The sequence below is a fragment of the Myotis davidii genome, unplaced genomic scaffold, assembly GCF_000327345.1.
Source record: "Myotis davidii unplaced genomic scaffold, ASM32734v1 scaffold524, whole genome shotgun sequence".
Classification (NCBI taxonomy): domain Eukaryota; kingdom Metazoa; phylum Chordata; class Mammalia; order Chiroptera; family Vespertilionidae; genus Myotis; species Myotis davidii.
In genome coordinates, this window is record NW_006299263.1 from 1,471,705 (window position 1) to 1,494,154 (window position 22,450).

Here is a 22,450-nt window from a genome sequence, read left to right on the forward strand (position 1 = left end):
GATGTACAGCCTCCCAGGCGGGCATACTCTTCAATATACCCTTCTGATGGAATCATAGAGGATCATGGATAAGAATTCCTAGTGGGTAAAACCAGCACCTTCAGATGTACCAAAGAAGGGAGTTCCTTCTAGAGAGCAGAACTGGGGTCCAACTAAGAATTTACTGCACTACCTGGGCATTCTTTGAAGGTTCCCCCTTGCAACATTTGCTTAGACTGTGGGCCAGTGACAACCCTTTCCCTTGCCCCTTCATTTAGTTTTCATATTCTTTTTTTTAAAAAATATATTTTATTGATTTTTTACAGAGAGGAAGGTAGAGAGATAGAGAGCTAGAAACATCAATGAGAGAGAAACATCGATTAGCTGCCTCCTGCACATCTCCCACTGGGGATGTGCCCGCAACCCAGGTACATGCCCTTGACCAGAATCGAACCTGGGACCTTTCAGTCCGCAGGCCGACGCTCTATCCACTGAGCCAAACCGGTTTCGGCTTTCATATTCTTACTTCACCACTGTACACCATTGTGGTAAAGGGCATAGGATTGGGGAACGCATCCCTCATCTTTTAGTTTCTAGGTCACTGAATCATGTGGCGTTTTATCCAGATTTATAGAGGACTACACATTATCTTTAGATCATACACTTTGAACTGCTTGGAACTTTGGCTTTTCTCCCTATGGAATAGGGTGTTTTATAGGTCAGGAGAAGGGTATAGATGGATATTTGGGTTGCCAGAATTCTGGACTGTGATAGAGATGTCCACCAAAGGGTAGTCTCACCTCTTTCCTTTATTACTAGACCTGACAAGTATTAGCTGGCTCTGTGCTTGCCCAGCTAGACAACTTCATCTCTTACCTTCATAACAGTTAGATCACATCTGTTTATGAGCAGGTCTCTCATCAGATCAGTAGAACGAATAGAAATGATGTATGTTACCTCTGGGATGCACTCTTAGGAGCATTGAAATGTGGACTCTTTCCTTTCTGCCTTTTGCTGGGCTAAGATACAGAGGTGACGGCAGGTTCTGGCACGGAGGGCATGTATGAGGACAGCAATGCTGCCCTACCAGCATTGGACCAGCTACCACTGGACTAGTATGGGAGAGAAAAACAGAACTATCTTGTTTCAGATACAGTACCTTTGTTAAAACAACATAACCTGCATCTCAACTAAAATCTAGGCTTAATTTTGGGGTCGAGTGTAAAATGCTCTTGTTTCCAAGGGGCAAGTAGAACCTTGAACAAATGGAAAAGAAACTTTTACCAATCAAAGTTAGGGTTCTGGCCCAGTGAAACCAATTACATAGCCACTGAGTGTTTATTGTGAGCCAATCCAGTATGAGATATTATGGAAGGAAAGACATGGTCCGGCTTAGCACTGAACTACCTATTTCTAGATTGTTACATAAGAAATAAACTTCTATTTTGTTTAAACTGCTGTATTTTGGGTCTTTGTTATATCAAAGATGGAGCTTAGACTACATCCTGAAGAACATACACTGTTAGAATTTGTTGGAAAACAAATTTCAAAAAAGAAAAATTAAAGCAGTGTATGCCCAATGGGTACAAAAGAAGGCCCTCTGAGTGTGAAACTCAGAAGAGATTAGGAAAGTCTGAAGAAAAGGAAGTACTAGTGGTGAAAATGGTATTATTGAAGGCAGAAATATTTAAATCTCTCCTCAAGAAACAAGCAAAACTCAATGTAACTTCTTACAACTATTCTGGTAAATGTAAAAACTGTTCTGATTTTTGAAAAAAGCTTTCAAGTAAAGTAAGGTATTCTACTTTAAAAATGTTTATTTTTATAATAATTAACAGCCATTGGAACACTTGAGAACACTATAACACTGCAGAACATTTTAAAACAGAGGTTTAAAAAAGTGAAAATCAGTAGACCATTACTTTGAACAACAGCAAAACTGTAAACACCATTTTTTACATTTTTTCTAGTCTTTCTTCAGTGGGTGTACAAGTGGAGGTGTATGCATTTTTATATATACCACATCGCACAGATGCACATACTTGAGATCTGTTGTGCTTTTCCACTTAACATTATATAAGTATTTCTTGACATGAAAAATTCTTCAGTTTTTAGCTGCTGAGTGTTTCTAACATGTTTAGTTTCATACAGCCAACCACTAAATCAGAAAAGGCAAATCAGTATGTATTAAAAGGCAGCAATTTAAAAAACCCCACAGAGTATTTGCTTTGACAGATGAATGATCTTATTTTTACAAATGCTTAGCAGTAACCAGGCCTTCACGAGCCTACACGGGACAGGAGTATTTCTGAGAGAGGCCTATAGAACCTACTTTGTATAATCTCATCATAAAAACAAATAAATCAAAAGTAAAAACTGAGGCACATTGCCCAAAGGGAATTGTGAATGATAAAATAAGCACTTTAATCGAAGTTTAATGTTACATGCTTGCCCATATTCTACAGTAGAGTAGGGCTAATATTCCTGTCCACCTAACATGACAGTCCACGCCACAGGAAAACAGAGAGAGATAAACCCGTGGGGTGGGGAAGGGCGGGGAGTCAGAACTCCCACATCTCTGAGGGTGCGAGTCTGCAGTTCCTTTCCTCATCTGAGATTATCTGCCCATTTTGGCAGAACATTTCTGTAAAACCCCAAATTTCACATATGGAACACCCGAGACACCCATCTGGCTCCACCCACCTTATGCTTTGGGTTGAAATGTCACAGGAACAAATGTTACCTCCTATGATTTGAGAAACAAGAATGATCCAACAGCACCATCACATCCACCTAAGCTGCTTTAGTGGTGACATTAGTACCTCGCTCCTCTACTTGTCCCCCCCGACCCCTGTAAAATGGGTTTATCAATATATTTATACATATGCATGTGTGTACACAGGTATGACATTATATTGCGTTCTCTCCCCTATTCTGAGCTTTTTGAAACTTGTACTTAGTTTTCATTTTGGATAAATACTCATCTTTTCGGTAATCATAATGGCTGCAATGGAAATAGACATACATCCTACTTGTCTGTAAGGTAGATCGTTTTGTATCTTATTGGTCACGCCAAACAACGGCTAAGGAGGTTGTGAAATAGGGACGAACTGAAAAATCAAGGGCTGGGCATATTTTTTTGGCCCCTGACGCTTCACGTACTTCGTACCGCCATTAATAAATACACTTGTTCCCAGCTTGGACAGGGTACTGAAGCCAAGCCAGAAAAGCTCGCGGGTGTCTCCCGGGACGCGGCACCCTCTCGGGGAGAGAACACGCCCTCGGTCACAGCCCGTGCGGCCTGCGCCTTAGGTAACCTCGATTCCGGGGCACGGCGGCTCAGTGCGCACCGGTCCCCCCGCGGGCGCCAGCAGTCAGTTCAGCGCTCGCCGGCCCGCGGCTGCCGCTCGGCTCCCTGACCGCGCCTTCCGCCCGCCGCCGCCCCTCTGCCAGCGGCCCGCCCATGCTCTCAGCCACCAGGCGGGTTCGCCAGCTCTTCCACAGCCTGATTCCTGTCCCGGGAATGGGCGACTCCGCTTCTAAGATGATCAGCCCCCAGGAGGCCTTGCCGGGCCGGAAGAACCCGATCGCCGTGGCGGGTAAGGGCGCGGTGGTCGCGGCTGCGCATGCGTGCAAGTGCCCGTGGCGGCGCGTCCTCCGCCCTCGCGGAACAAACCCGTGTTCAGGACTCCTTGGGGCTCAGGCTAGGGTCTGCGCAGGCGCGGGGAGGCGCCGGGAAGGGAGGAGGCAGGGGTCGCTTCTGTTTCTTTGTTTGGCCCCTCACTCCCTAAAAGCACACACAAAATGCTTGGACGGAATCTTGAGAGCTGGTGCAAACACACAGAGCGCAGATTCCCAGCGGCTCCAAACGCTGATCCCGTTTCAGCCTTTTCTCTCGGGTATGCGCGTCCGCGGTCCGGCCTTCTCTGCAGCCTTTCCTTTCTCCTTTGCACCGGCTCTGAGACGGACGCTGGCCTTTTGCAGTGATGGTGCGGTGTTCTTTTGTCACTAGAAACAAAGCCATAATACAGAACGCTGGAAACTGCACTTTTGAAATTGTATTTCAGTCCAGAGTCCTGGTGGCAGGAGTTATCCTCAGGCTTCCATTATCTTCCAAGACTGCCTGGTTTCCTCCAATTGGTAGGAGTGGTCCCTGGCCCTGTGCTCGCGAGTCTGCACTTGTGTATCAATCCTCCGGAGGTGTCTATTTCAGAGCTGAGTTTCCCAAACTTTAACTTTCCAATCTTAGACCAACGCTTTTGGAAAATACAATGAAAGTGAAATGCCAGAAAAGTGATCACGTGCTTGGATGCCAAGTAATGTTAAACTACCCCCCCAGATTTTAAAAGCTTAATTCTTATTTCTGTGGTAGATCCCTTGCAGTTAGTTTGCAGACAGCACAGGTCCACCATCCCCAGCACCATAATTTAAGTAGGATTACTTTGGCGCAGTGTTTCTCAAAATGCGGCCTTGTCAACTGGTGTTTTAAGTCCTCCATCTGATTTTAATGCATCCCGTAGTTTATAAACCACTGCCTTAGTTAGCGCTGTTGGATAGTGATGATTAATATTTTACAAACGGCTCAATGTCAAGATAGATTCTGCATTTGAAATTTCCCAGAAATGCTTCTATTTTCCTTTTCCTTAAAGAATTGGTGAGTATTTATAGGAGGAGGTCATAGCGAGGGTGCGTATCATATATAATTCTCAGTATGAGACTGTAAAAGGCAGAGAGGTTTTCGGATGTCAAGCAGTTTGGAAAGTGATTGTGTGACCTGTCTTTTTTATTTACCTACATTAACAGTTCTATTTCCTGTGCCTGCCATCACATCACCTCCAACTCATCGGCAGCCCTAAAAGTTTATTTTATTTTTAGCTCAAATTCAGAGAATGAGTTTTGGAAGAAAGAAAAAAATCTAGATTATTTTTTATATCTAAACTATATTTGACTCAATTATCTGAACTTAGTCTTAAAAATAAATTCTTTGGAAATTTGCAAAGCAGCATTCATAAATGGGTATTTATGGTAAAGGCAATGCTTTCTCAAGGCTGCACTTCCCTAACTTGTACTGAACTTCCTTTTTACACATTACAGTGTCTTTGATATGCCCTCTAGACAAACAACCCAAAAACTCTTGATCATATTTCCAAATTGGTTCAAGATCAAGATTGCCCAAAATTTAGTTATGTTTTTTGTTAACCAAAGTCTTCCCAATCAGTTTCCCAGTATGTAAATGACACTTTTGGTAAAAGATTGACCAACATGATAGAAATCAGCCAAAGATTTTTTTTTTTCATATCCACATAATAACTCTGCAGAACCTCAGGACCTGGTTCTACTCCAGGCTCTTCTCTCTTTGCTTATAGCTGTTTGTTCATCTGCTTTTGTTGATGTAGGGCCAAACCTACAATGCATATGTCCTTACTGTTCAGCTATTCTAACTATGCCCTCCCCCCAATATTTTCATTTTAGATTAGAGGACCAGTGCATGAAATTTGTGCGTGGGTAGGGTCCCTAGGCCTGGCTGGCGATCAGGGCCGATCTGTGGGGCGACCAGTGGGGCAGTTAGGGGCCCCTGCTGGCACCCTTGGCTGGCCTGGCACTGCCCGCTCACTGGCCCCATCTCCCACCGCTGCAGCTGATCACCTCCCTCTGCAGAGACCAGCAAGGTGATCTGCCAGGAGGTGTGGGTGGTATGGGGGGTGCAGGGGGAGGGGCCCACTGGCACCCGGCTTGGCTGGCCTGGGGGCAGCTCCTGCATCTGCCCCCTGGTGGTCAATACGTGTCATAGCGACCCGTCATTCCACTGATCGTTCCACCATTTGGTTGATTTGCATATGAGGCTTTTATTATATAGGATTGTGGCCTATACAGTCTCCATTTCTGATACTACTGCCTTGATGGAGTGCTGAAAGTCCTAATTGGCCCCAGAAATGGGCAGTGTTACCTCTTTGATAGGTTTTGGTGGTTATAAGCTTGAAACTTATGGATTTATTATTGTTCTGAAAGTTAAATTAATCTCAATTCCAACCTCCTATCTAACAGCTGTTCACTAATCTGTATTACCTCTGTCTGTGTCTGTTATTTTCATCCAAACTCTGAAAAGTTCTGTCACAAAAGCATCACCTTTTGATTTTTAGAAGACAAGGCTTGTCCATTGCATGTCTTTGGCTCAGCCTACTATGAGGTGTGCACTATTACCAAATACTTTCGGTGCAAAGGATTATCATCTCAGCTTTAATCCTACCTTTTTTGGTATGTTTAAGAAAACTTACACCTTTTTATAAACTGTGGCTCAGTAGATTTCTACTTTGCAAGAGGGTAAGATTCAATCTCTTAAACATCTTTAATGTTTACTTTCTCCAAGGCTATCTAAAATGAACCAAAACATGAGTAGGCCTACTTTGGGTTATTTTTTAGTTAAAACTAAACTTGAACTAGACTGCCTCAATTGAAGCACACTCCGTTCAGGTTAGTGGTGGGTTCTGGATAGCACTGGCTAGCTGGCAGGGCACACATGACTTTGTCTGATCTTATATGTGGAGGTGGTTTTGCTCTGTTTTAGTGTCTGGCTATACAGCAATACTGAGAGAACTTTGGGACTAGAGAAAATGGGGGATTCATGCTTGTTGAACTAAATTGGTGGGCAATTAATTGCTATACATAGGCAGGAGGCGGAAGGCTTATAATTAAAACCCCAGAGTACCTCTTACATTATTCAAATGTAAGTTTATTATAGTTAAAACTGATCTTATTTCCAATGAGTTAATTATGGTAAAAGCCCAGATTTTACTTTATATGGCACTTTTCCCCCCCTTCATATTGGAAACATTGCTAATCTGGTTTTTTGACCAGGTATTTGGGATTTGGAGATATTCAGGATAATATTAATGACTCCTATTTAATCTACTTCTTGTCTTTATATTCTTAGAGTTCACTGCATTTATTGCTGTGATGCCTTTTTGGGGTGAGGAAGAGATGTAGCACACCTGCTAAAGATATATTTGTTTAAGAGCTTTAAACATAAGTAGAAAAACAGTAAAGCAATGTAAGTAATCCAAAAGGTGGCTCTTTGAAAAATAATTAAATGGCAACAATAAAATTTATAAACTATTACCTAGGCTAATAAAGACAAAAGGGAAGAATGTACAAATACACAAGATAAGAACTGAGGGGGAATAATGGAAATAGAAAAATTTTAAGAATAATAAGAGACTATTTGCTTACCGCTTTGAAAGTTTGAAAACTCGGATGGAGTAGATAATTTTTAGGAAAATACAATTGACCCAACCTGATCCAAGAAAGAGGTAGAAAATCTAAACAGATTGATTTTTCTAAAAAAAAAAAAAATGTCAAAGAGTTGTTGCCTCCTCCCAAAGCATTATGTCCAGACAGTTTTATAGGGGACTTCCACTAAATATTTAAAATCAGATAATTTCAGTATTATTTATGCTGAAAGAATTGTCAAATTGTTTTAAAGAAGCAAGTATAATATTGAAACCAAAATTGATAAAGATTGCCTCAAAATAAAACTACAGAACAATTGTATGTATGAATATAGATGCAAAACTGTAAAATAACTATGAATACACAGGCTCCAGCAATGCGATTTAGTCTCAGAATGAAAAGATGGGTTAATATTAGGAAATCTATTCATATAATTCATCATTTAATTGATCAAACAAACAAAAACGATGTAACTATCTCCCTAGATGCTGAAAAGTTGTTGGACCAGTTTAACAACCATTTTTGATAACACTCAGAGATAGCAACTTCCTTAACTTTGATAAAGTGTATCAATTTCAGCCAAAGGCCAACATGGTGCTTAAAGGCGAAACATTAGAGGTTTCTACTAGAGCAGTGGTTCCCAACATGAAGCACACGCCCCACAAGGGAGTAATTTGATTTTTAAGGGGGGCAATTCGAGAATGAGTTATTTTAAATGAATTTTTTGCATTTCTTATGGCTCTAGGGGCCACATATATAGTATATAAATATATATTGTGACGTATTTATGCATTTTAGTTCTCTATTATGTGTTTTGAAACTTTGTGCTATTTTTATATCATTTCATATTATTATTATTTTTTAAAAACAATTTCGTAGTGATTTCTTACTCAGTACTTCAACTGTTCTTTCATTCTTTTATTTTTCTCTTTCATGGATGCCATGTTCTTTGGAAGCTTGTTTAGACCAAGTTAATGGCCTTGTAGGCTTCCTCCACGTGAATAAGAGTTCACTTTTTGAATAATATGAATTATATGTCATGGGAGAGGGGCGTCAGGATTTTAGAGATGCGTAGGTGGGGCATGGCCAAAAAAAGGTTGGGAACCACTGCACCAGAGTCTCAATCAAGAAAGAATGTGGAGGTGGTCCACTCTTGCTCAACCTAGTTGCAGGTGTGCATTATTACTAAATATTTTTGTTGTTAAGGGTTATCATCTAAGCTTTAATCTTACCTTTTTGTGTTCTTAAAATGTCCATCCTTTTATAAACTGTCGCCTGATATATTTCTTCTTTGCAAGAAGTTAAGATTCAAACCTTCAAACTTTTTAAATGTGTAATTTGTTCAAGGCTGCCTAAAGCATGACCAGGCCTACTTTGGGTAATTGGTTATTATTTAACATGTTTTGTAGGTGTTAGCCAATTCAGACAAGAGAAGACAATTACAGATGTACAGATTGGAAAAGAGAAGATAAAATTAACATCATTTGCAGTTGATAGGATTACATGTCTGAAAAATCCAAGAGAATTTAGTAAGGTATCAGGGTATAGTCTTATTAGACAAAAACCAATGGGTTTACTCTATATAAACAACTTGTTAGGAGATATAATGGAAGAAAACACCCCATTTATAATAGCAACCAGAACAGTTAAAATTTAGGAGTAAACTTGGCAAGAAATATGCAGGACCTATGTGAAGAAAACTTTAAAACACTACTGAAAGATGCAAAAAGAAAAAAAAAAGAAAACTAAATGTTAAGACATACCAGGTTCTTGGATAGAAGACTGAACAGGAAACATATATATCAGTTTTCCCTAAGTTAATTTATAAAGGTAATGTGGTTTCAATAAAAATACTAATGATATTTTTATTTCATTCTAGAACTGGATACACTAATTAAAAAATTCATATGGGAAAATAAATAGGAATAGTTATGGTAACTAAAAGAAGAGCAAACAGGGACAGCCAGCCCTTCCAAACAGTGTGGTACTGGTGCATTAATAGCTAGGTCAATGGAGCAGAAAAGAAAGATCAGAAATTCTTAAATACATATGGAAATGTAGCATATGAAAAAGGTGATGTCTCAAATCAGTGGGGAAAAGATGGAATATTCAGTAAATGGTTTTGGGACAATTAGGTAGCCATATAGAGGAAAAAAGATTGTACTTTCCATCTTAAAACAGGATAAGTTCCAAAAGATAGATGATGATAATAGCTCATACTTATTAAATGCCTACTATATGCCAAGCACTGTAGTAATTACTTTATGTTTACTAATATAAAATGGTTAATATCAAAATGATTAAATGTATTAGTAAACATAAAGTAATTATTATTATTATTCCTCATTTGTAGATGTGGAAACTAAGGGCCATAAAGGTTAGGTGACTTATCCATGCTCATATCGCTAATAAGTGGTGGCTCTGGGATATGAATGTAGGCAATTTGGTTTTAGCGTTTGGGATGTTAACTACTATACTGTTTTTCCATTTAGTTAAATGTAAAAAAATGAAATAATTTAAATATGAGAAAGGGAGAATTCCTTTATAATCTTGGTGTGAGGAAAGCCTTTCTAATCATGACTTGAAAATCAGAAGACTCAAAAGGTTGAAAAATTAGATCACATCTAAATAAGAATTTTCTGCAGGCAAAATTACCATAAGCAAGTTCAAAAGACAAACTGGATTATATATTTGCAATTCATATCATAGGTGAAGGACTAGTCTCCCTAATATATAAGAAGCTCCTGGAAAATAATAAGAAAACACCAACATCCATTAGAAAAATAGGCAAAGGTATGAACAGTTTCCAGAAGAGGAAGTACATTTGGCTCTTAAACATATAAAAAGATGCTCTACTTCACCCATAATGAGGAGAATGCAAATACCATTTTTCATTTTTCAGACTGGCAAACTTCCAGAACTTTGATGATACACTCTGTTGCCTTAAGGAAAAAGGTACTCTCTTATAATGCTGGCAAGAGTGGAAATTGGCTCAACTCTTAGGGAAGGCAATTTGGCAATATATATCAAAAATTTAATTGCATATACCTTTTGACCCCTGAATGCAATTTCTGGGAATTTATCCTACAGATACACTTGCACACATGCCAAAAGATGACTGTACCAGGTTATTCACTGCAGCCTTGTTTGCAATAGCCAAAGATTGGAAACAACCCAAATGCCCATCAGCAGGGGCTAGTTAAATAAATTATGGTTCATCCTCACAATGGAATATGCATCTGTAAGAAAGAATATAGAAACTCTATATGAATGGGTATGGAGAGATTGCCAAGATGTGTTAAGTGAAAAAAAGCAAGGTCAGAAAAGTGGCATTATAGCATGCTAACTTTTGTGTGAACAGGGAGGAAAATAATAATATGTATGCACAAAGAAACTGAAATAATGGCTAAGAAACAAGCAGCCTGTGAGAGAGCTATGCAGTGAGCTGAAGGTGGATGGGAGACTTTTTAAAATTTTATGACTTGATTCTTGTAATGTGACTGCTTTATTGAGTTAAATAATTTCACTTTGAAGATGATCTCTCTCTGTTGTTTTTAAGTCAAATTGACCACCTATCATTTGTCAGCCCTATTTCAAGTTCATTTTTTAAAAGAAATTCTGCTCTTTTTCTTGTCAAGTAGTTTTTTTTTTTCTTCCTCAATTTGCTTTTGTAATCAAAATCTCCATTTTGGCATGATTTAAAAATCTAAATTTAGAGGGTGAAATTGGAATGAGTTAATCCAAGTCATTTTACATTTCATAAATATTCATTTTTATTGAAGCAGCAATTGTGGTGGCATCATTTATACAAAGAAAAGATCTTTGGGGACAAATTCTTTCCTTTATTCTGTAGAAGACATTATGTGTATTTCTTTTATTTTCAGTGATGTACATAGACTTTTAAAAGAAAATGACAGAAAACAATTTCCCTTTTAGAAAAATTTCCCCCAATGTGTGATTAATTTCTAAATTGTAGGACACAGAACTATGATTTCTCCACTTTGCATCCTATCTAAAGCTCTTTATTTTGCCCTGTGTTCAGACCCTCCGGTGTTTCCCTGAAGTCCCTGGAATAAGGGTATTCCATACCTCCCCAGATCTAATCCTTACTCACCGCCTTTCTTCCCACAGCGCCCATATAGAACCCATCTTTGGGCTCACATTGGTTTTAGTGTTCTGCTTCTGGAATTGCTCAAGTGATTCTATCCAGGATTCCACACTCCGGTCCTTCCATTTAATCATTCAACAAGTGACTGTTAAATAAATGCTTGCTTAGGTAAAATATTGTGTTCTCCATGTATCCTTCCTTAAAGCTTGCCCTGTTTGAATTCATTTCTCCAATAAACTCATCCCTTTTCTCTCTGACCTAAGTGAGCCCTTTCTTTTCCACTGGACAAATAATTATGGACTGTTTTATGAATCTTTCTATTGGGTCTTTCATTGTTACTTAGATGTTTTGTTGCTACCCATCTTATTAAACCTATACCTTATTTCCCCATACGAGGGTGAGCTCCCCAGAAGATGGCTGTTCAGAGGAGGAACCATGTTTCAACCCTTGAAGGGAGGGGCTGGGCTGTGTTGGATATTTATTTTATCCTCTATAGCACTTCACAAAGGGTGCTGCCTACATCAAGCACTTAATGTAGTTTGTGGATATCAGCCAGCATACTAGTATGGTCAATGCCTGAGAACAAAGTCCAAAACTGGCAGTCTTTCTGTCTGACCATCGTGTGACCAATGTAACACAGAGACGCTAACATAGGTGACCTTTTGTCCATGGAGTAAGAACTCTTAATTGTTTTTCCACTAGTGGTGATGGATTTGTGTTGATTTCAGACTTTCCTCTTACTCTTATGACCAGTGGCAAACTTTTCTACTGGCCACAATGTTGGGAAGCTGCTCAACTTCAAGTCTTGGAGCAGGGACTAGTTAGAAATTTGCAACAGTGGTGGGGAAAGGGTGTTTTGCTCAGCACAATCCATGTAGGACTTTGGCCTGCAACCCTTAGTCCAGAGGTCACAGTGTACCCCTGACTCAGGTTTGGGAGGCAGGAGAGTGAGGACAGATGAAGTGAGGAATGGGAGGCTGGTTGGGTAAGGAGGCATCAGGCTGTGTCATGAGTCCCAGGAGAGCCAGTTTCCTTGAGGCCCTCAGCAAGGACCAGAGTAGAGGTTCCTTGGTTTAACCCCTTTATAGGCCCCAGAGGCCTGCTACCCATCACTGTGCTATGTTGGCAGATGGCCAGGCCCCTTCCCATGCCACAGCAGCTGGCTGGCCTGGCCATCCTGTGCCAGTGAAAGTCATTGAACTGGTGATGTTTAAAAAACTGAATTCTGCAAAAGATGGTTTTGAGGTGTCAATGTGTGATGAGTGGAAGTTATGGATTCTATTACCTATTATTTAAACTTCCTTCCATCATAAATTCCCAGTTTGTCAGAGAGCATAACAATATCTGATGTTTTGTGAAAATGCAGAACTAGACTATCAACTATTTGAAAATGTAGAACTAGACTATCAACTACTTATTCTTTGTGCCTAGAACACAGTAGGCTGACCATAAGTATTTGTTGAATGAGTCTAGCATACTCTGTTGTGAGCTCTTTGAGAGATGGTTCCTATGAACAGTACCATGCATAATAGACACACACATATTATATATTATGGCACACAATAAATAGTCAATAAATATAGACTATTTCTGGGTGTGTCTGTGAAGGGTGGATTGAAGAAGGCAGTGAAGCATGGTGGCAACCATGCTTGGTGGGAATTGCTGTTTAATATTTTAACCCTGCTGACTTGGCTTCTGGCATTATTTGCTTGCTAAAATAATAGACAAGTTATTTTGATTTTCTGAATTATATAAATCATCCCATTCAATTGAATACCCTATTGATTGTGAATACCCCATTGGTTGTGGTCATACTGGTTTTAGAAAACACATTCCTCTGGATCTGGAGGCCAGGACTGCACAATTACTCTAAATTGCCTCAGTGGCTCCAGATAATGTGTTTCCATTGCTCAGTGGTCCCAAGCCCCTTGGACTGCAGGTAATGCGTTCCTGTTGACTCAGTGGTCCCAAGACCCGAAACTATAATTAATATTGGTAGATAACTAATCGGCTCAATTTAGCTTCTGTAACAAACTGCTTTTTTGCAAACCAGGTTCCTCATTCCAAACCCCGAGATGTAATCAACACCTTTGTGATTTTTGCCTATATAAATCTGGTGTTGGGGCTATGTAAGGACTACGAGATTTGGAGAGCAAAATGCCCCCTTGTAGTCCCGGATTTGAAATAATGTGACTCCTTAATTCGACTTCTTGAGGCGTCCTATTGTGATTCGCGGGGTACATTACAACAACAGGAAAGATAGGCATTTGGTGTGATTGACTCACATCCCGCACGGTTCAGGGTTTGGGCTCTGGCCGAAACCAGTTTGGCTCAGTGGATAGAGCGTCGGCCTGTGGACTAAAAGGTCCCAGGTTCGATTCCGGTCAAGGGCATGTACCTGGGTTGCGGGCACATCCCCGGTGGGGGATGTGCATGAGGCGGCTGATCGATGTTTCTCTCTCATCGATGTTTCTGACTCTCTATCTCTCTCCCTTCCTCTCTGTAAAAAATCAATAAAATATATTTTGAAAAAAAGGGTTTGGGTTCTGGAAGAGGGGCCGCGCACAATTGACAGAGACGAGACAAGAAATAATAATTTGGAAGTTAGGGGGCCAGGCAGGAGCCCAAAGCAAGAGGAAGGACTCTGCTTGTGCTCAGGTCTTGCCATCCTTTTATTCAGTTTGGGATACACCTATAGCCCTTAGGCAATTTCCAGTAACAGACAATCTCATCAGTAAGGATTTACATGACTATCTGGCTGGGAAGTTGCTTCAGCTACCATTGTCTTCACTAAACTGTTGGTGCATAGCTCTGACCTTTGCCAGGGCTCAAGGGTCACCAGCATTCCAGGCTCCTTGTCCATACTTCTCTGCTAGTGAAGACAATAGGTGGCTTCCCACAGTTTGGGGCCTGGGGATTGCCACTGTGTGCTGGTTTCCAAGTTACTGGTTTTTCCTTTCATACCAGAACACTTTATGAGCTGGAAAGAATTTTTGCAGCCAAATGGAAATGTATGTGATAAGGAGTGGGCCATATTTGAAGAATGGAGTGTCAGCCTACCCTGTTATATGATGGGAGTCTCTTACCTGCCACTTCCTCTCCTTCTTATAGTTCAGAGCATTAGCCCAGGCTTGGCTGACCAGAGCTGAGTTTCTGCCATGCTGCCCAGAGCTTTAATTACATCAGATTTCTAGTGGGGCATGGGTTTGTCATCATATGACAGTTCAACCATTTTAACTTGGATCTATCTCCTTATCAAATTTTAAGCCAAGAGATGGTAAGAGGTTGGGAGTTTCTGACAATGGCTTTATCTTTGGATAAGTAGAATTGGCATTTGCTGGGGTTACCCCCTCCTTTGTCCTTATTTTATTGCTTTTCTCTTTCTACCCTTCTCATGGCTGGCTAGCTTCTTCCCTTCCACTCTTGTCAGTGAATAGCTTCTGAAATCTATATCTATTTGCAAATATTTATAGGCTGTGTATGTCCTGCTGTAACCCTAAATTTAATTCTAAGACCAAACTTACTATTTTCTGTACAAAACATTATATACATATTTTAATTTCCCCATTTCTGCTAGTGGCATTAATATGCTTCTAATTCTCCCTAACCCTTAGCTACATTCATCTGTGATCCTTGCCGCTGTATTTACTGTCTTTTTCCCAAAAGTCTTGATTGTTTTTGCCCTCTATTAGTCAGAATTCTCCAGAGGAACAGAACCAATAGAATATATATAGATATATAGAAAGAGATTTATTATGAAGGATTGGCCCATATGGTATTAGAGGCTGAGAAGTCCAAGATCTGCCATCTGTAAGCTCGAGGCCCAGGAAAGCTGGTGGTGATTCCTGTGCTACTTTGAAGGTAGCCAATGACGTAAGTCCCAGTCTGAGTCCTAAGGCCTGAGAAATAGGAGTGTCTAAGGGCAGGAGAAGATGGCTATTCCTGCCCCCGAGAGTAAATTCATTCTTTATGCACCTTTTTGTTCTAATCTTATCAGGTTGGATGAGGTTCCCCAACATTAGTGGGAGCCAAGTTCTTTATTTAGTGAACTTATTCAAATGCTAATCCCTTCCAGAAACACCTTCACAGGCACAGCTAGAAATAATGTATTATCTGGACATCCTTTAGTCCAGTCGGGTTGATACACAAAATTAACCACCACACTTTCCTTGGTCTCTTGTCTTCATTTTCCCCAGTCTGTTGTGAGCACCACTCTCAGACATCTGTTTAAAACTCAGATTCATTCAGTCTCTGCTTAGGAGATAGTGGTAACTCTGTGTGACCTGTGCGATGACACTGTTCATCCTGGAGTTAGAAACTCTCTGTAACTTGCTGCTGATGTCAGTGTTCCAGATCTCTGCTTCCACTCCCTAGGCTTACTCCTGCTCTGAGCCTCTTCCTCCCAGGATGCTTGCTGTCCTCCTCAGAGCTCATTTAAACGTCCTGGGCTAAATATTTTGAGGCTAAACTCAGCTCTTCCCCTTCCATGCTGCCTTTAGGGACTGTTTCAGCTTCGATTGTTCTCAGGGTTGGAGATGGAGCTAGGGTTTTGGGGCCCTGTTTTACACTTTCATCCCAATGTGTCTCCTCAGGGAGGTGAAGGATGAGTTGCTTTAATATATTTGGAGTTCAGTGATTGCTATTTTTCTCCTTTGTTTCCTGAACTTCTAGCCTAGTTACAGTGCCCAATTGGCATGGCCAGAGTTTTTGGATTACAATGGCTAAGTGGCTTGGTCTTCAGATAACTTCCTCTGGATGTCCTGTCATAATGTTCTTCCCATTTGGTGAGATACTTCACTACTTTGACTCAGACAAACTGAGGCATATTAAAAATTTAAGATCTTAATAGGACAGAAATGTATTAGAATTGGGCAGCATCCAGTCTAGTAGATAGAAAGGAGCTCTGAGCAGCTGTACAAAATGAAAGACTTTTCTAGGAAGAAAGGAGTGAGAATGAGGAAGTTACGGTATACTAGGAGAAAAAGCAGGTTGGTTACCTCAAGGTTACCTCCCTCCCAGAGGTTCTCAACCTGTAGGTCGCGGACAATGAAAATACATCCTGCATATCAGGTATTTACATTACGACTCATAACAGTAGCAAAATTACAGTTATGAAGTAGCAACGAAAATAATTTTATGGTTGGGTCACAACATGAGGAGCTGTATTAAAGGGTCATGGCATTAGGAAGGTTGAGAACCACTGCCTAGGAACTATCAGGCAGATTACCTGATAGTAATCTAGGGGTCTATCAGGCAGATTACCGAATTTTTGCTGATCAGGTACTAGTAATTCCTGATTGACTGGTTTAAGATTTCACGCTGGGACAGCCAAAACTGTAACTAAATTAAGTCTTGGTTGGTTTGGTGATGTTGGGATTGGCTTAGGCTACTCTATTTTGGGCTTGTTGTTGTGTGTGTGTGTGTGTGTGTGTGTGTGTGTTTATGCCAAATGCTTGATTTTATCTTGAGCAGGAATTGTCATATTGTATGGGCCAGCTGGGACCTCTTCTGTAAATTGGATTGCTTATAAAAGGTTGAATAAGGTTATTGCCCTTCACAAAGGAGGACATAGTTCCTATATTTTGTTAGGACTTTTGTATCATTTCACGTGAGCATACCTGCGGTGTTTCTCAGCATGGTATATTTCTGATCCACCAGCTTGTTGAATAAGTATATTAAATTTACATTATAATAAGCTAAGACCGGTAATAGTTGAAACTGGAAGAAATGCAGAGTTATGGTATGTTTTGATGAATGTATGTATCATTACATTAAGAAGAAGAAGAGTAAAATTTAGAGACATTGAATGTCTTCCTAGAGGTTGGATATAAAATAAACTCTTTTGAAGATTGCCGTGGTAAGATGAATTTTCCTCTGTAACTTTTCCATGTTTTACCTTTGATTTTTTTTTAAAAATTTGTAGTTTATAGTTAAGTAATTTATAGTTTGTTTGGGTCAAATACAGTATGAAAAACTAAAAAGCACTGTTCACATAAGGCCAAAAATTATTCTTTGGCCAACTGAAAAAAATTTGATATTTTAACAGATTTTTACCGAAAAGGCAAGAGTCATGAGAATGAAATACTATGAGGGAATTCATAGCTTTCCAGCTGGAGAAAATGAAACCTCAAGTAAAAAATCTTGAATGTGCTGTAGTTAGCAGATAAAAAGAAAACCATGTTAGAGTTTGCAGAATGGAGTAGCCAGCTGTCAAACTGAGCCCCTGAGAAAACACTACATTGCTGAAAACCTCCATTTCCTTATCTCTTCTTAAGAACTAATTCATAAAGAGCTATGTCATCTCGCAGTAAGCTCTCTGCAGCTACTCCTGCTGGTCCCTGGAGTTCCTCGCTAACCACTTAGCATTCCTCGCACACTGAGATGTGTGCACTGGCATGAAGCGCCGTTCAGAGCTCCTGCTACCACACAGGACTGCACTGGGCCTGATAACAGGCGAGCTCAGGCAGAGTCTGTCTCTGGTTACTGGGGAGCCACATCCCTCCAAGAGTAGAAACTGCACCCAACTGCCTCTGAATGTAAGAGGTTCGAGGAGCCCCTTGCAGATAACTTTTGATTTAAGAAGTTAAAAACATTTTATTTCCTTATGCTTATACTGTGAAATTCTGTGGGTTAATAAAGTGGAATAAAAGGGAATAATTATTTTCTGGTGAAAATTAGGAGTTGGAAGAATAAGATGATGTATGTTTGCTACAGTAGCTTTTGGGAAACACATATCCAATTTAAATACGCTACATACATTTAAATATGAATAACCAGGGATAAGATACAAACCAAGAGGTTTCATTTGGGTTCATTAAAAACCCACAATTTTTTTTTTTTTCAGAATAAGGAGATTCATTAAAGAGCTAAAGCCTAGGCTTAACTTTATGGATATGTTGGCTCTGGAAGAGCAAGTTCCAAAGTCTTTCTTTTAGTTTGCCTTTTTTTTGGGGGTGAGGAGGGGGTCAGGGTTCTTCCTGTCTGTTGATAGCATAAGATGGTTGCAAACTCGTAATCACTCTGCATTTGCATATTCAGTTGACCAAGACCTAGACCAGGAGTGGGCAACCATTTTGTGAGTGCGTGCCAAAACCAGCAAAATCTCTGACTCAAAATTCTTCTGCATGCCAACCCTAATTTTTTGAGAACATGTTACTCCTACTTGATATCTCTTAAGGTGTACATATGTGAAGAACCTTGAAGAAATAATAAAATTCATTCGAGTGACAAAAACACAGTATATGATGATGAATACATTTATTTTTTAATGTATACATGCACACTGATAGTCCAACAGAAAACTTTATGACTCCACTTGATAATGTCTATGGTCTTTAAGATAACTTGTTTTGTTATGTAAAATTATTTATTTATCTAAGATGTACCTACACTGAATTTATCTGAAAAATAAAAAAGTCGATATTAAAAAAATTATAAATGGAAAATTATAAGAGAGGGTTTTGCGTGCCAACAAAAGTTACTGGTGTGCCATGTTTGGCACGCATGCCAGGGGTTGCCCACCCCTGACCTAGACCCTGAGTTGTTGCCTGGTGCCCGCCTCCAAAGAAAGCAGAGTATGGATGTGTGTAGATTTGGCTCACTTCCAAAGGCCTTTCCTACTCTGAGTCTGTATTTCTATCAGCAGTAGTATTTTGGGTAGTTTTTAGCCTTATAACTACTGTTAACTCCTTACCTTGACTCAACCTGAACAAATTACTTGCATTGCATTTACTTCATAGCCTGAACCTTCTTTCTTACCTGGATTCCCTGACTTTTACTGTCGTCTGCATTGCTGTGTTTCAGAATGTTTGCATAATGTCAGATACACGATTTTAGTAATCTTAAAGGGTCCAGTGGAGTGCTGCAATCTAAACTTGAGGACTCTACACTGTACTTATTTATCACATTTTGTTTTTCTAAGGGAGTTTTAAAGACTTTAGCTTTGACAAGTTTGTTGCTTTGGTAGAAGATGAGGAGCTGGATAAGTGATGGGCTGAGCCCTTAAGTTGGAAATAAGTAAATATGCTCGTTTGAACACTGCAAGGAAAACAAACCATTGTGGTTTTGTGCTTATTGAATATTAAGTGGTGGAGAAATTATGTCCTGCATCTCTACACACACATTTTGTTTTGCTTGCTAGATCAACTCTCTCTAGAACATGCCTTTACTTATAAAACGTCCTTTTCTTCTCTTTGCTCGCTTCCTTTTACTTAGTTAGCCCTCCTCACTCAGTGATGTCTTCTCTTACTCTCCAACCCATTTTGACCCTCCTCTCTTATAAATTTGTAGCATTTCTTTTCTTTACTACTCATTTGGCATGCAAACATATTGTTTGAAGACATTAGTATTGTTATCTTACAATCGTTTAGACTTATAGTAGTGATTTAACTTTAATATATGTACAGTGGGGCCTTGACTTACGGGTTTAATTCATTCCGAGACCGAGCTCGTTAAGGAGCTCGTTAACTCAAATTACTCTATCAACTCAATGCAAAAAATCGGCGGAGAGACAGCTGGTATCTCAAAAAACTCGTTAGTCGGGACACTCGTAAGTCAAGGCCCCACTGTATATATTTTCTCTATAACTGCATTTCAAGTTTAGTGAGGGTTTATTTACTTATTTGTATCCCTCATGCCTATGTATATTTATGTTATATAATAATTATTTGTTAAGTGAATGAAAAAATATTGAGCTTATACTGTGTCATATTATGTTTGGAAGTTGTCAGCTCAATAAAATGCTTTTAGTATGGTGCAGGTCAATAGGTATTAATATTAATGAATCTTAAATGGATATTCTGTTTTTATTGTACCTTCCAGCACAAACTGTCCATTTTTAGAAATTTGTTTATGACTGCTTGTGTGAGCCCAGTGGCTGACTTTCCAAATACGTAGTTATTAGAGGAGATCTGAGCTCTTAGCTGCTCTATTACCATATGTGTTTAATATTTATGAAAGTCTTTCTACAAATATGTAAATATATTGGTGAGTGAAGGAAATGGTTCCCAGTGTGACAGAAGAAAATATCTTAAAAAGATCCACAGTTATCTGTAGTTTCCCCAAGGTTGTGTTTACATAAAAAAAAAGACATTGTTTTATGTTCTAGAATCAAGAGATGATTTTATGATTTAACAAGTTCCACCAAGAACTTTTGTAAGGTTATCAGTGCCAGCATAACTACTGCAGAGATCACATAGCATATTAGTCTCTGGATTTATTGAGTTTGCTGCATTCCTTTAGTGTCATTCATATTTTTCTCCCGAGGGTACCGCTTTCCTCTCTTGACTCAATAACAAGATATGGAAACTCATTTGTGTTGCAGTGTATGATGCTGGGAAATGAATGCCTGGTTATTATCTCTCTCTACAGGACCTTTCAAGACCATAGGTAGATGTTTGCCACCTCAATATAAATAGGTAGCGTTCAGATTTGTATCCTCTAGTGAGGGACAAGTTGCTTTGGTGGAAAGCACAGGCGTTTCATGTCCGGACCGTGACTCTGAACTTCACTTCATATGCTTACCAGCTGCGTGACCTTGAACAGATTTGCTTGGGTTTTTTCATTTGTAAAACGGAAACAGTGGCACCTGCCTCAAATGGCTGTTTCTGGGAACAGATGAGATAATGGAGAGAGCGCCTAGCATGATACCCGACTCCTGGCAGATGCGCAGAATGTTTCTTTTGCAGTATGATGTGTCCAATGGGGACGTTTAGGGGACAGCTTACTGCTGTGTGTTGTCTAAATTTTTTCACTTTTATGTTTAATTCTTTGAAGGCTTTGGGATGTAAGCCCAACCAGTTTTTGTGAAGAACTGCAGCATAGGAAATTAAATGCACAAAATAGTTTTTTGGTTCAGAACTGATTTATAAAGCCAGCATGGGAAAAATTAACTGTTTTTCATAACTGTTTTTTTTTTTTTTTTTGGGGGGGGGGGGGGTTTGCTTGTTTTTATTTAGCCTGATCTTGGTTTTAAATCTGTTTCTTACTTAAGATGTCTCTGCAGTTTCAAAACTTCCTTTTTGTTCCTCCCCTCCCCCTTCTCTCTCCCTCCTCTTCATCTTCCTCCTTCTCCTCCCTCTCCTCCTATTTCCTGCTTTTCCTCCCCTTCTCAGCCAACTTAATATCACATGTAATAAGCCACATTGGAGACAAGAGTGGAAGCTGAAGTATGAGAGGTTATGTGTACGGGCAGTTTGTGCAGGCACATGCTCACATACAGACCTGGCACTTGTGTGCTAGAGATGGGTGGGTGCTGTGTGCTCACCGGGGATTGTCTGGGAGCTGCTTCAGCCCCATTCCCATGGCTCCTGCAAGAGCCGGACTTTTCTATTGTGACTGCCTCCGGCATTGCGGCATTACCATTACCTGAATTGGGATCTGACCCTTCTGGGTCGAGTGTCCCTCCCAGGGCTTGGGGCCTCTTTGGAGACAGGAGCTGTGACTGGAGCTGACAGGACCTGTAGCTGCTCTGGAGTTGCTTCTCTGGAGAAGGTCTGTTTTCACCAGGAGAGAAGGAAGGTCCACCCTCAAGAAGGCAGAGATGGTAGAGTCCTGGTTGCATTCAGGTTCTCACTGTTTGCTTTGAGACCTAAGTACCTTCCTGCCCTCCCTGCAGCTTCAGTTTCATTCCTATTTCCCTGAAATCCTTGAAACAAAAACCAAGTTCTCCGTGTGTGTCTCTGTTTCTCTCTCCATCTCTGGACTTTCCTCTCTCTCTTCGCTCCCTCTCTACCCTTCCACCCTCCCTCCCTCCCAGTTCAAGTTGGATTTTGTCACTTGTAACCAAAGGTGGCTTCCTTTCTTACCTTTGAATCTGGATTTGGCTTTAATGGAAAATAAATGGAAATTGCCGTTTCAAGCCAGTGATCTCTAACTAGCTTTCCACAAGAACCACATTTAGAAGGCTGTGACAGATAGGGCTACAGGCATAGATATCCAGTTTTCACCCATCACTGGTGGGGATTCCTGCCTGCTTGCATCGCCAGGAAGCCCACCCCATGACAGTGCCCTGGAGGCTGTGGATTTGCTTCTTCAGGGCCTCGCCCATGAGCGTTTTCCTCCAAGCTCATGATACATTTAGGTTGCAAGAACCAGGAGAGTGGTAGAACCTGGTTGAGCAATATGATGTGACACTTA

General features: G+C 40.2%; 1 protein-coding gene across 1 annotated transcript in view; it reads left to right on the plus strand.

Annotated features, from left to right (window-relative positions):
• The first annotated feature begins 3,156 nt into the window (after nucleotides 1–3,156).
• MSRA (methionine sulfoxide reductase A) overlaps nucleotides 3,157–22,450 on the plus strand; it is a 388,021-nt gene continuing 368,727 nt past the window's right edge. Inside the window, exon 1 of the mRNA XM_006774771.2 lies at nucleotides 3,157–3,578. Coding sequence (XP_006774834.1) covers nucleotides 3,443–3,578 — 136 coding nt within the window. The 5' untranslated portion in view covers nucleotides 3,157–3,442. The remainder of the gene's footprint in view (nucleotides 3,579–22,450) is intronic.